Below are 14,455 nucleotides of genomic sequence, written 5' to 3' on the forward strand. Positions count from 1 at the left end.
TTTTTAACTTTTTGAATTTGCATACTATCTTTTTCTTCCCATTTCCATTCTTTTTTAGTACTTATTTTTGGAAATAAGCTTTTAGTGTATTCTGTTATATTCTTTAAAAATCCTTGATCAGAAATATAATTTATACATCCTAAAAATCTTTGTAACTGTTTTCTATCTTCTATTTTATTAGGAAATAAATTTACCTTTTCTAAAATATTTGGTAGAAGTTTTAGCTTTCCTTGAGTGGATAGAATTAATCCAAGAAACTCTATTTCTTGTTTTGCTATTCTTGCTTTCTTTTTGCTAAGAACTAATCCTTTTTCTTTACATCTTTCTAAAATTATTAGTAATTTTTGAAAATGATCTTCTTTATCTTGTTTTGTAAAAATTAGTATATCATCAATATATACTAAAACAAATTCATTTAATTCTTTTAGATTTTCTTCCATAAATCTTTGATAAATACCTAGGACTTGTTTTAATCCGAATGGTAATACATTCCATTCATAGAGCAACACACTTGTTGATTCTTTTGTTGGTGGGCAAGTAAAAGCAGTTAATTTCTTTGTTTCTTTGTCTAAACGAAGTTGCCAATATCCTGATTTTGCATCAAGAGATGAAAACTAAGTTGCTCCTTTGATTTTTTCTAAAATAGAATCTTTTCTTGGAAGTTTATGAGTATCACCAATAGTTGCTTCATTCATCTTCTTGTAATTAATTACCATTCTTCGTTTTTCCCTTTTAATTTCATTATTGTTTTTGACATAAAAGACTGGAGCCGCACGAGGACTTTTACTTAATCTTATAATTCCTTTTTCCAAAAGATCTTTACATTCTAATGAGAACTATTTTCTATCTCTTGCGAAATAAAGAATTTTATTTGGAACATTTATCTCTTTTGTAGGATCTTTTAATTTAATGCTTACTAATTCTTTATTTGTATTTTTAATATCTAAAGGATTTTCAGCACAAATTTCATCCAAAAGTTCTTCTATCTTTATTTCAAGATTATCTTTTGGAATATTTATCTGAAAGTATAAATTTAAGTAACATGTTTCTAATATAGAAAATATTTTAAATTTTAAGATCTTATCTATAGTAGTAGTTGGTATTTTTATACGTTTTGATTTTTGATTTATTGAAGAATCATGTGGAGCTTTTAAAACTATATATGTTAATTCTTGAATGAATGGATGATATAGCTTTAAAAAGTTATTTTCTATGATAAAATCCATTCCAGAATCTAACATATATATAGATGGAACGATGAACCTATAATTTTGAATAAAAATTTCAGCCATCTCTGCTTTTTGGTCAATTTTATGTATTGATTTGTCAGCTATTCTAACTTTTAATGGTTTCTTTAATTTTTTCCAATCAAGTTTTATATTTATACTAGCAAAGCATTGTGTTGCTCCAGTATCTATGAAAGCATTTATAAACTTTTCTGTTATTTTTATAGTAATAAATGTGGCATTATTACTCAGTCTCTGAGCCTGTTTCTAAGACATATTCAAAAATATAGTCTAAGTTATCATCAGATTCTTCTAATGATTCCATGAAACAAGACTTAGCAATTTCTATTTGTTTGGTAAGATCCTTTTTATCTTTCTTTTTTGGACATTCATTTGCATAATGTCCTTCTTTTTGGCAATACCAACACTTACAATTTTCTTTTTTATTTGGGCAATAGTCATTTTTTTGTCTTTTGTTTTTATTGTTATTTCTCTTTTTAAAATACCTCTTTTTTTTTCAGTTTGGATAGTATTTTCTTTTTCTAAATTGATATTTTTTTTCTTTGAAAATTTTTATTAAGACCATATTTTTGGGGTATCTCTTCATTATCCTGATAACAAATTCTAATTATATTTGCAAATCTTTTTTGAGTTGCTTCTTGCATACAACGTTCTTTTATTTCCTCTCTTATTGCAGAGGTTGCTCCACCAAAATTATTTTCAATTATCCCTCTATTTATTTCTCTTATAAATCTTCCCATTATAAATTCATTAGTAGGATATGGGAGTTTTGTTATATACATACTAAAATAATGGTCTTTATCTTCTTCTTTTAATTTATAATAATGTATTCTATATTCACATATATAAGACTCCACATTACATAAATCATATATCTGAATATTAACTAAATGGTTTTTTGCTTCTTGATATTCTTTATTATAGACTTCTTGTCTATGATCTATAATATTTTTTTCAAAAAATTCTTTATATAGAATCATCATTATATGTAATATCTTATCATAAGCTGTTGTTTTTATTGCTAATTCTTCTATTATTTGGTTTTCTATTGATGTCATATAATCTCTTATAGTTCCTTTAGTATGAAACCCTATGTAATTCCAAATATCTCTTCCAGATAATTCACTAAGTTTTGAATTAGTAAAGGCTTCTAATAAGAAGGAATTTAGCCAGTTTTCGAAAATTTCTTTTTCATTCTTTTTACAGTCTAAATCGAGCATTCTTTCTCCTTCTATTTCCTGGATTTTAGGAACGTATTTTGATGGTATTTTTGTATATTTTGAATCTTTATTTATAAACCCTTTTTTAAAAGCATAATTATCAAAACATGTTTCCCATTTAAATTGAGATTGATTATCCTTAGATGTTCCAGCTTCATTTTTTACTTGTATTGGAATTGCTGGTTCTTCGTCACTTGAATAATCTAGGATGTGTTCTTCATTTTCTATATTTTCAGAATTTACTAATTCTTCTTCTATTTGAAAACCCTGTTCCATAATATTATTTTCTTGAGCCATTTTTAATTGTTTAAAAAGCATTGTAACTTCTTCTAATTTTTCTTCAATATTCATAATTTCAATGGTAGTTTTACTTTTAAATCTGTTATGTTGATTATATTCTGAAATTTTTCTTCTTTGGGATTCTCTTTTTCCTTATTTTTTTGAAATTTTAGGGATACTAATATTTCTTCAAGCATATCTACTATAGAATTTAACTGTGGGTTAAAAGTATGATAAAGATGTGGGGAATCATTTCCATGGTAACATTTTTTAGAAATTCCGTGTGAAAAATAAGTTTTCTCAGGTTTTTGAAGTCCTTCAATAAAACTTATAGTAAAATAGAGATTTTGAGAAAATTCATTTTGTATTGATCTTAAGAATTCGGTGTCATTACAATTAACATTAGTTAAAATCATTAATTTTTGATCTATTAATTTTGATAATTTAATTATTTCTTCTTTTAAATCTTCTAATTTACTTTTTTCCATTAGGTGACGTTGAAAAATTACGGTTTTAAATGAAAAGTGTGGCTTTAGAAAATATGGCTTAGATTTTACCACGTAGGCGTCTTTGCTATAAAGTTATTTTTGGGATCTTTATTTAAATGGTACCTTTAAACTTATACATTAACCATTAGTTCAAGACAAGAAATTAATAAGTTGGGAGTATTATACATTATCTGCATTTGCCAGCGTAGGTAGGGCAGCAACGAATTATGGAAAGGGCACAATTATTGTCCCCTAAACCCACACACACGCCATTGTTGGAAGAAAAATCTAACAAAGATTGTTGCCATGCAAATTCATATGGAAATCAATCAATTAAACAGAAATTGGGGAAAAAAAATGGGACACGAGACAAAAAGTAACTTGATGAAGAGAATTATGGAAACCCAATAATTGAATTTGGCGTAGAGCACTTCTTCAATGTTCTTCGTATCCCTTCACTTGCTTGACCTGCCAAATTTCCCGCCAGATTCATCAACGTCAGCGTGATTCCCCACCACTACGAAGTTGTTAATGAATGACACCAAAACAATAATTGAAAAAAGAAAATTGATTTAATACTGCAATTGGTATTTAGTTATACTTATGCTTTAATTTGGTTTTAAAAGTTTAATTTATTCAATTCCAATAATGTTAGGGAACAAATGGTTTCAGTGAAAAATCAGCTAAATACTTTTGGATAAATTCAAAATTTCTATGTGGATGGTGTTTATGCTAGACATTAGGATGTTTCTTTTCTTTGTAAATTGAATGGTTCTAAATTTATTTTCTGATTTATCATGTTTTAGACATTTGGAGAGAGAAAGAGGATGAAAAGACGGAAGCTAATTGAATCAGTTTCTGTTATTCACGTTGTAATGATACTGAACGTATCTCCTTCTAATTTAAATATGGTGAAACATTTAATAACCAATATTTTAAATCATAATAAATAGAGTAATTCTTCGCATACAAGCGATTAAGGCTTGTAAGCCTTACAAGTTCAATTAAAACTAACGCTCAAAACACGCTTCCAACCATTCTTCTTCCTCTTCGTCTTCTCCTTCTTCTTTTCTTTCGTTTCTTGCCTTCTCTTTCTCCTTCTTCTTCTTCTTCTTCTTCTTGCTGCACGTTCTTCTTCCTCTTACTCTTCTTCTTCTTCTTCTTTTCTTTCGTTTCTGCACGTTCTTCTTCATCGTCTTCTTCTTCTTCTTGATTTACGTTCTTTTCTCTCTGTTTTATCTTTTTTTTTTCGATTTGTCATGGTAAAATCGTTTTTGAAGAAGAAGAAGCAGTAGAAGATGAGGAGGAGAAAGAGAAAGAGTTCTGAATTATGCATAAGATGTATTTTAACGAATTTTGGGTGTATTTCTTTAAATCCTTTGGGTGTATTTTCTGTAATCCTTTGGGTGTATTTTCTATAATCGTTTGGGTGTATTCCTGTAACCATTTGGGTGTATTTCTGTAATCCTTTGGGTGTATTTCTGTAATCATTTTGAGTGTACTTTTGTAATCGTTTGGGTGTATTTCTGAAATTCTATTATCTTCAAAAGGATTACAGAAATACACCCAAAGGATTACGAAAAATACACTCAAAGTATTTAAGAAATACACCCAAAATTCGTTGCATAATTCAGAACTCTTTCTCTTTCTTCTCATCTTCTGCTGCTTCTTCTTCTTCAAAACGATTTCAAAGCTTGATTTCAGAAATTATGAAAATCGAAAAAAAAAACAAAGAAAAAGAAGAGGAAGAGGAAGAGAAGAAGAGGAAGATGAAGAAGAAGAAAAGGAAGAAGAAGAAGAAGAGGAAGAGGAAGAGGAAGAAGAAGAAGAAGAAGAAGAGGAAGAAAAAGAGGAAGAAGAAGAACCGTTCTGAGTGTAGCGCTTTAAAAACAGGAAACGTTGAATAACGCATTAAAAGGCCTAGTAACTTGTAAGACTTGTAAGTCAAAAAGACTTGTATGTGTAGCACTCCTCAGAAATAAAACTAATTACTATATTTATAATTAATTAAGTTGTTCAATTCTTGACTGATTTGGAGTTGATTCATATACTTTATCTATTTAATTTGATATTTACGATTCATGTTAGTATTTTATTATGTTTTATCATGTTTTATTACATAATCATTACGATTATCTAATGCAATAATTGAAAAATTTTAACTCAATTTCTAGGAAGCATTTAAAACGTTTGAGTGAAATTAAGATTAGGCTTTAAACGCTTCATAAGAAAAAGATTAAACTAAAAAAGTTTTAATTGCTGCATCAAACTAGTGTATGTTTTCGTATCTTACATAAAATTATATTAAAAATTTTATTAAAAAATTAAATAATATATAATGATTATTATTATAAATATTTTATAAAATTATAATTAAAATCAAACTCTTAAAATTTTTAATATTAAAATATTAAAAATAATTAGTATTTATCTTAATCAATTTGAGTTTGTTAAGTGATCATCTCACTCTTCCGCTTAAACAACTATTAGGAGTTAGAATCTCGCCTTGTGTATATATAGCAATCCATTGGCTAGTGATAAACCCCTAATAAAAGGAGTATCAATACGTGGTTAGACTTGGCAGGAGTTTTCAAATACGCAGGTACCCGACCCGTCTATATCCGAATGAAAAGGGTAATAACTTGATTCGAGTCGGGACAGATTTTGTTTAAGACAGATATCGTCGGGTTTAGGGTGTACCCGCCCCGAATATATACATATAAACACTTTTTATTAATTAGGATTTGCCTCACATCACACATGATTCATAACTTCAGCATATACTCTATAGCTATGCAAGATAAACTCAATCATCCTCACCTAAAATCTTCTTCTTCTCGACTTCTTCACAAAAAAATCGCATAGCTCCTGTCATGTTGTTGCTGAGACCATCGCCGCTTACCTATTCACAACTCCCATCTTCCTTCACAGCCAGAGACGAACCCCCGTTTAATATAGAGAGGGCATTTGCCCCTACAAATTTTTTTGAAAAAAATTAATACTTATATACATATATACCACTTATTATATTATATTTGTCTCAAAATAAAATATAAATAGTTCTTTTGTATTTTATGCTAAAAAATATTTTGTTAAACTTAACACATAGTAATAATTATATTGCTAAATTTGATTTAGTATGAAAAATAAATAAATACACTCAAAAATTAGTGATAATTAATTATATTATATTAGTTAATTAATTAATAATTAAATTAAAACTTAGTTTTCTAATTAAATACAACTTAAATTATTAGTGATTTTTTAAAAATTGTTTAAGATAAAAAAATATATTATCTATGTATTAATATACTGTAATTATTTTGGTTAAAAAATTTATTTATACTATAAAAATTATAATAATTAGATTTGACAATTAAGTAAAATAATTGTTTAAAAATATATATAAAAAATATTTAATTATGTTAAAAATAAAAAAAGTCCTTATAAATATTTTTTTGTTATTTTAAATATTATACTATGTGTATGAAATTATATTTTTATTATTTTAAATATTATAATAATGATTGTGTGTATATTTCTAGTTCTTATCAATATGTATTAGATAGTTCTAATTTTAAATTTTGAATATATCTAAACTAATTTAGATTGATCAAGTGATCAACTTAGTCGGCCGCTTAAATAAGTATTGAGGGTTCGAATTCTGTCTCGTATGTATAGCAACTCGTTGCCGGCCAATTGTAAATTCTTAAATGGAATTCAAATTCATGACGGATTAGTCTTTAACTTGTTGAATATCGTGGAAAGCAAAAAAATATCAATACCTAAATTTTATTATATTTTTGTCCCCATTACTAAATTTTTCTGGGTCCGTCACTGTTCACCGCTTATGTCATCATCGCTGCTCATCCCGTTACCGTCGTTGTTGAGCCCGTCGCCACCATTCTCATGCCAAGTTTCTTTTCTCTAGGTAAATTTCCCCCTCTCTCTCTTATTGTGAGTCTGTTAAGTTCTTCTATTCAAACATTGATATTTAAATTATAAAAAAATTGATTTTCATATTTTATAAAATATCATACTGGCGGTAATTGTAAATATGACGCTACTTAAAATTAAATAAAGTAACATAGATAAAACAAATAAAAAAATAAAAAATTATTTAATCTTATATAAAATTTACCTATAAAATTCTGTACCAAAAAATGAATTTAATTTTAGTATATTAATAATATAAAATATTTTATATAATCATTCAATTCAATTAGATTTATCTGTTTAGGTCATTATTGAAAATAAATTTAAGATACTAACATACAATTACTTTAAATTAAACAACAATTATCAAGGACACACTATTCTACTAAGAATGATTGCCATAAGGAATAATTTTCCAATTTTCTATACTAATATTAGAAAGTTTATATAATACTATATAATAATATTATCATTGTTAATACTATATGATATCAAAACAAAAAAAAATCACCGTGCTAATATAATATTATTAATATTATATAAATCATCTTTGTATTTATTTTCTGTGCGTATATAATATTTAATTAACACATTAAGACATATATAATATTTTGTTAATACATATATAATATAAAGTGATTTACAAATTATTATTAATTCGTATATAATGTATAATTAAATTTAATGAATTCAATTAGAATAAACAATAAATTATTTATTTTATTTCAGACTTTATAAATGAATAAATTAATTAACTAATATAACAAATTATAATTAATGTATTAAAATTAATTAAGTAATATATATTATAACAAATTATATTAATATTTAAATATCTAATCAAATCAATTTGCTGATATAATTAAGTCATGGTAATAAATTGTATTGAATGAGTTAAAATAATTAAATCGGGAAACACTCTCCAGAGCGTGCCATGTCAGCTCCATCATTAAGTGCAGACATCCGATTTTTATATAATAGAATAGATAATTACGATTAAAAATTAACTTGGGTTGGTCGAGTGATGAGCTCATTCGTTCGCTTAAGCAAGTGTTGGGGGCTCGAATTCCGTCTTGTGCATGCAACAACCCATTGGCCAGTAACAGACCCTTAAATGGAGCTCTCAGATCCGCGATAGATTAGTCCTTGACCTGACGAATTGGAAAATGCCATAGGAAACTCAAAAAAAAATTACTGTTAAAAAATTTAGTGTGATAGTTGTTAATCCATATCAGCACGTTTAGAAATGTTTATGGATCGAATCTAATCTACATATTCGCGGTATTTATCCGAATCCGATTCGAAAATTACGGATATGGATCCGATCCGATTCGTATACTAATAAGATCAGATTGCGAATTTTATGTAAGTATCTACATATCTGATCTGCATATCCAGAAAAATAAAAAAAATAAATAAATATTTTTTTATATTTTATTTTAACTAATAATTATTACATATATTTATTATTTTAATTTATTATTTAAGATAAGTGTGAGAATTTGATGCAGTGAAAAAGCTAATCTGAGGATGATAACGTTTATGGAGTCAAAGGAGAAAACAAGAGAAGCAGTGGAGAAGTGTCTGGACCCTCAGCTATGGCATGCCTGTGTAGGTGGCATGTTGCAGATGCCACAGCCCACAGGGGAACACAAAAGTCTATTTTACTTCCCTCAGGGCCATGCTGAGCATGCATGTGGTCTTGTGAACTTTAGGACCTGCGCCAAAGTGGTTCTACCTATGATTTTTTTTATTATTATTTATGTATTAATTGTATTTTAATATTTATTATTTATATATTTTAAAATTATATTTGAGAATTTTTTATTTAATTTTATAATAAATAATATTTTTAAATTTAAAAAATTTATTAGTTAATTTCTATTTATTATACTATATATTTAATAATTTATTGAAAAAGAATATTAATATAATAAATAAAAAATAATTTAAAAAATATATTATTTAAAAAATAAGAATAAATAAATTTGTAACCAATTTGAATTTAGAGACAATTAGGTTTATGTTCATTTCTAAATTTGACACGTCAGTATTTTTCGTTTAAAGTTGACGGAAAAACACCTAAAGACCACGTTGTGTCATGGAAGTAGAGGACATAGACCAAAGTGGATCGTTTTTATTTTGAGAGGTCGCGTTGTTATCATGTGAAATGGATAGAAAGCAAGTTGATAATTCACTCTAATATTTCTCTAATTTTTTATATTTGTTTGTTGCTCATATTTTGTAGAGTAATCATGTTAAAAAACTAACACTATAATAATCAATTTCAGCCGACTCATTAAAAATAAAATGCGTAAATAACTTTTGAATATTCTTTTCAGTATAGTTATACATGTTTTAAAATTAGTTATTTTAGATATATTTTTTTGAGATGTAAATTAGAAGATAAAAACCATGCCTCATATGTTACTTCAGCAAATGCCTCAACTAATATCAGTTATGAATCTTGCTACAATGTTGACTCCTAAAATTTTTTTTGTATTTATATAATAATGAAAGTTCAATATTTTAAAATGTGCTATTTCGTTTAGAAATTAATTTTAAATTGATGTTTCAGTGAGTATGTAATTTTTGTTATTTTATTTATCAATTCATTATTTGATTATAATAATAATTATTTTGCAAAGAGTATTTTATTATATTAATAACTATAATTTAACGAAACCAATGTGAAATACAACAGATAGAGGTATAATTGAATTAACAATGTAATAGAGGTATAACAATTGAATTAACAATGTTAAAAAGGTGCAATAATTAACAAGTAGTGAGTGACCATGAGTGAACGAGAGATTGCCAATAATAAGGTTACGATGATATGATAATGGTATGGACTATGGAGCATTATGCATGTGTCAAGGTTTTAATATAATACTATGTTGGTTTTTTCTTTTATATATTATAAATTATAAATAGATAATAAATGGATAGAATTAAATAGATATTAATTGAAGATATATAAAGCCTTGAACTGATGCAAACGACACACTAATACATAAGACAGTGCGCATAAACTTAAATTTTACATAACACATATAGTAGCAGGAACAATTAAAGCACATTAAAAATCACACTAACAGAGAACATAAAAGCACAGAAACTGAAATATATAGTGCAGCGAGTTGTCATCATAATTGACAACGGCAGTTATTAGCATGATAGCTTTTGTTTGATTGCATGCAATTCAGTTATGACATCTTTTATGCTCATTCGCTGATTTGGAAACTCTTGAGAACATGCAACTCCAATACTAGCAAAGGACACAAGACACTCTCGAATGATGTCTTCCATATTTTGCTGCTGTGTAACCCTTCTTCTTTCTTGTTGATCAATTGGAATGAGCAATCTTGAATCAACAATCTCAGCGATTCCATCTAGAGTTACCATGTTACAGAAATTGGGTAGGCTTAGACCTTCACTAAACATGGTATCAGTTGGCTTCTTTCCAGTGAGCATCTCCAAAAGAAGAATTCCATAGCTATACATATCTCCTTCTGGTGATACTGGAGATCCTGCTCCATACTCTGTTTGATTCAAACAAAAAATTGAAAAAAAAAAAAAGACAACAAAAATAAAGCAATGATATCATGATCATAAACTAATTATTTTCTCAATAAATTAAATATATAAAAGGGTTGTTTGCCATAAATACTTGATAATTAAATTGCTTAGGACGTAGGGAACTCTAAGCTATAACTAATTTGGGGTAATTATATAGATGAAAATACTAGGACAAAAGCAAAACATGAATTTAACATGACAAATTGTCTTGATGCTACAATATGCAAATGAAGAAAGATAACCAAAATGTACATTTTTAAAAGATATTGTAAGATATATCAAAAGAAACTTACCTGGTGGAATATATCCAATGGTTCCCTTAATTGCAGAGGAACTAGCTTGATTATCACTGCTAGAACGGCCTGCAACACCATGAACGAGCCTAGCTAATCCAAAGTCTGCCAAGTGAGCAACAACTTCATCATCAAGAACAACATTGCTTGGCTTAATATCACAATGAACTACAGCTTCTTCTAAATCATTGTGAAGATAATCCAATGCAAAAGCTACATCAAGAGCAATATTTACTCTTTGCATCAGGTTGAGACTCAGATTTGTGGACTCACTATCTTCAATGGTGTTGTGCAACAAGCTTTCTAAACTCCCATTAGACATGAACTCAAACACTATGGCCTTGAAATCATCCCCTTTGTAATCAACACTTGAACAACAAGTCAATATGTTGATAAGGTTTCTGTGCTTGATTTTTCCTAAAGCTTTGCATTCGGCCATGAAACTCTTCGATGCCCCATGTGTTTGGAGCTTCAACACTTTTACAGCAACAGGTCTCTCAAAATGGACGAGGATTCCTCTATACACAGTCCCAAATCTTCCTGTGCCAACTAAATTGGATGAAGAAAATCCATTGGTTGCTTGATGTAACTCTCCATAGGAAACCTTCACATAAGCATATTGCAAAGCTAGAGAAGTAGTGGCTAACTTTTTTGCCTTTTTCTTGACAAGATATATACTTATAAAAGCCACACAAGAGATTAGAATTCCTCCAAATGCAATGACGAGGACGACTCTCTTTTTAAGTGATATCTTGTGTTTCTTCTGTGAGGGCAACATAGGGCATGCAGAAAGATTCAATTGAGGTACCCCACCGCAAAGATTTTTATTTCCAACGAGTGATATTGCTGTGACATTATTAAATACTCCTCCTACCGGGACTTCACCATAGAGATGGTTGAAAGATAAGTTCAAAGTCTTGAGCAACGTGAGATTCACAAGTTGATGCGGGATTGTGCTTGAAAAATTGTTACTAGAAAGGTCCAAGACTTCAAGGGATAGTAGAGATCCCAAGAATGAAGGTACACTTCCATGGAACGAGTTTCTTTCTAGTACGAGCACTGTTAAAGCAGAGCAAGCACTAAGTTCCATGGGAATCTCACCAATCAACATGTTTTCTTGCAAATACAAGAGGGAAAGATGGATCAAGTTACCAAACTCAGAAGGAATGTGGCCAGTAAAGGAGTTGGAGTATAGGGACAGCTCTACTAAACCTTGTTGATAGCCGAATGTTTGATAGGGTATATCACCTCTTAAGTTATTTTCATGAGCATAAAATTTCTCCATCTTGGTGCAGTTTCCAAGTGTAAAAGGAATGAATCCTTCAAATTTATTTGAGTCGAGATGAACATCAGACAACATAGTAAGGTTACCAATGACAAGAGGGATGTTGCCATAGAACTTATTTCCACGCAACCACAACGCTCCCAGATTTTTTAGCTTTCCCATTGAATCTGGAATTGTTCCCTCAAAGGAATTTTCATCCATACCAAGTGTTCTTAGGTTGATTAGTTTTCCAATTTCATCTGATATCCTTCCAGATATTTGATTCAACGCCATATCAAGCAAAACGAGATTGGTTGATAAGTTGCCTATGATATCTGGCAATACTCCACCTAAATTATTGTTATAAAAGGCTAGTTTCTGCAATTGAGTACAATTAGTCAATGAGAAAAGAAAATCCAAATCATGAGCTCTTCCATTTCCGAATCTATTCTGTCCAACATTAAATATCTGGAGTTTGCGTAAACTTCCTATGGTAGGAGAAATTGGTCCATGAAAATCATTTTCTGAGATATCAAATTGTTGCAGTTCAGAAAGGTTGGATATTGAAGATGGAAAAGTACCGGTGAATCGGTTCCCTCCACACACAAGTAGCTCAAGATTGGGAAAAGCCATAGGTAAATTTGAGAGAAGAGTGCCCACTAACTGGTTGTCCACAAATTCAAGAAGTTGAATATTTGAAAGGTTGTAAAGTGAAGGAGGGACTTGACCAGACAAATTATTTACACCCAAACCCAAAAATTTCAAAGTTGACAACCTACCCAAAGTTGGAGTTATGCTTCCTTCCAAATGATTGTATGCAAGTGACAACTTCTCAAGAGACGAGAGATTTCCCAATGAAGGTGGGATACTACCAACAAAATTGTTGACTGCAAGCGCCAGCTGAGTGAGTTGCATCATTGAACCAAACCATGAAGGAATTTTGCCAGTTAGATTATTGAACCGCAATAGAAGTACTTGAAGGCTTGAACAATTTATCATCTGCATAGGAATATGACCATGAAGATTATTGTGCCCCAAGTCAAGAATCTGCAGCCTCTTTAAATAACCAACTTCTCTTGGAATCTCACCATGCAAGTTGATGTTGGTAAGATTGATCAGCCTTAGGAACGTCAGATTTCCCAAGGATGGTGTAAGAGTACCACCCCATTCTTGATTTTGAAGTTGCAAGGCTGAGACTCTCATGTGGCGACGACTGCATGTAATACCCTCCCATGCACAGAAATGGAGAGACTGATTCCATGATGGCAAAGCATGAGGATCGCCATTGGTAAGCTTGTCCTTCAAAGCAAGCACAGCAATTTTATCGGTCTCTGAACTCAAGGCCGCATTCACAACCAAAATTTGTGAAGCCACGGATAGGAGAAACATGATGAGAGACACCATCATTATTTCGTTGTAGTGTGACGGTGACAATATGAGCATTTGTGTTAGTATATTCAAGAGGACCGTCGTGGAGAAAAATGTAGGACTAGGGTCGTTGCTTTCTAAGAATATTATGATATTTCTTTCACTTCAATCTTGTTACGTTCTTATGATTATATGTAAGATTACATTTTTTTTATTAAACCGGGAAAAAATGAACTTAGATTCAAGAAGAAGATATATGTATTTTTTATGAGATTAAAGGTGAGGATATCCTTAAATCATTATTGGAATATTTAAAATATAAATAAAACAAAAAACGTTAACAATAATATTAATACTTTGAAGACGAGTTGATCCTTTGAATATGTTCCCCAAATTTATTAGTAAGAACTAAGAAGTGTGTATATATATGAAAAGTATTATTTGTACATAAAAATTAGTTATAATATATTTATATAAAAATATATATAATTTAATTTATATTTTATATTTTAATATATATTTTATATTAATAATTAATTTTAATACTTGATTTTAATATACATACCTAACATAATTAATATATAGGTTATTATATATTATATAATTTTATTTTATATTTGGGAAATAGAACAAATAATTATCTTATTCTAATAATTAGATTATTCAACATACTTAATATCCAATTTAGTATAAATAGAAGTCTAGCTCAAATATTATCTATTTCTAATAACCAAAAGGCTAAGTGACATATTAAAAAAAAATTAGAAAAAAAATTATG

The 14,455-nt window shown here is 28.9% G+C and overlaps 1 protein-coding gene across 1 annotated transcript; it reads right to left on the bottom strand.

Moving 5' to 3' along the window:
* Positions 1-10,341: 10,341 nt before the first annotated feature.
* On the bottom strand, positions 10,342-13,716 carry LOC112703965 (uncharacterized). The gene is made up of 2 exons (XM_025755571.3): positions 11,046-13,716; positions 10,342-10,715 (listed from the first exon to the last, which is right to left on the bottom strand). Exons 1-2 carry the CDS (start codon positions 13,714-13,716, stop codon positions 10,342-10,344), a joined length of 3,045 nt encoding a protein of 1,014 aa, XP_025611356.2.
* Between the last annotated feature and the right edge of the window lie 739 nt (positions 13,717-14,455).

Source organism: Arachis hypogaea, chromosome 7 (assembly GCF_003086295.3).
Source record: "Arachis hypogaea cultivar Tifrunner chromosome 7, arahy.Tifrunner.gnm2.J5K5, whole genome shotgun sequence".
NCBI lineage: Eukaryota > Viridiplantae > Streptophyta > Magnoliopsida > Fabales > Fabaceae > Arachis > Arachis hypogaea.

What these genes read in the sequence shown, in the direction of transcription:
- LOC112703965 (XM_025755571.3), bottom strand. Translation starts at nt 13,716, where the DNA reads ATGATGGTGTCTCTCATCATGTTTCTCCTATCCGTGGCTTCACAAATT. An exon ending in CATTGGATATATTCCACCAG is followed by an intron (nt 10,716 to 11,045) that starts GTAAGTTTCTTT and finishes TGAATCAAACAG; the next exon opens with AGTATGGAGCAGGATCTCCA.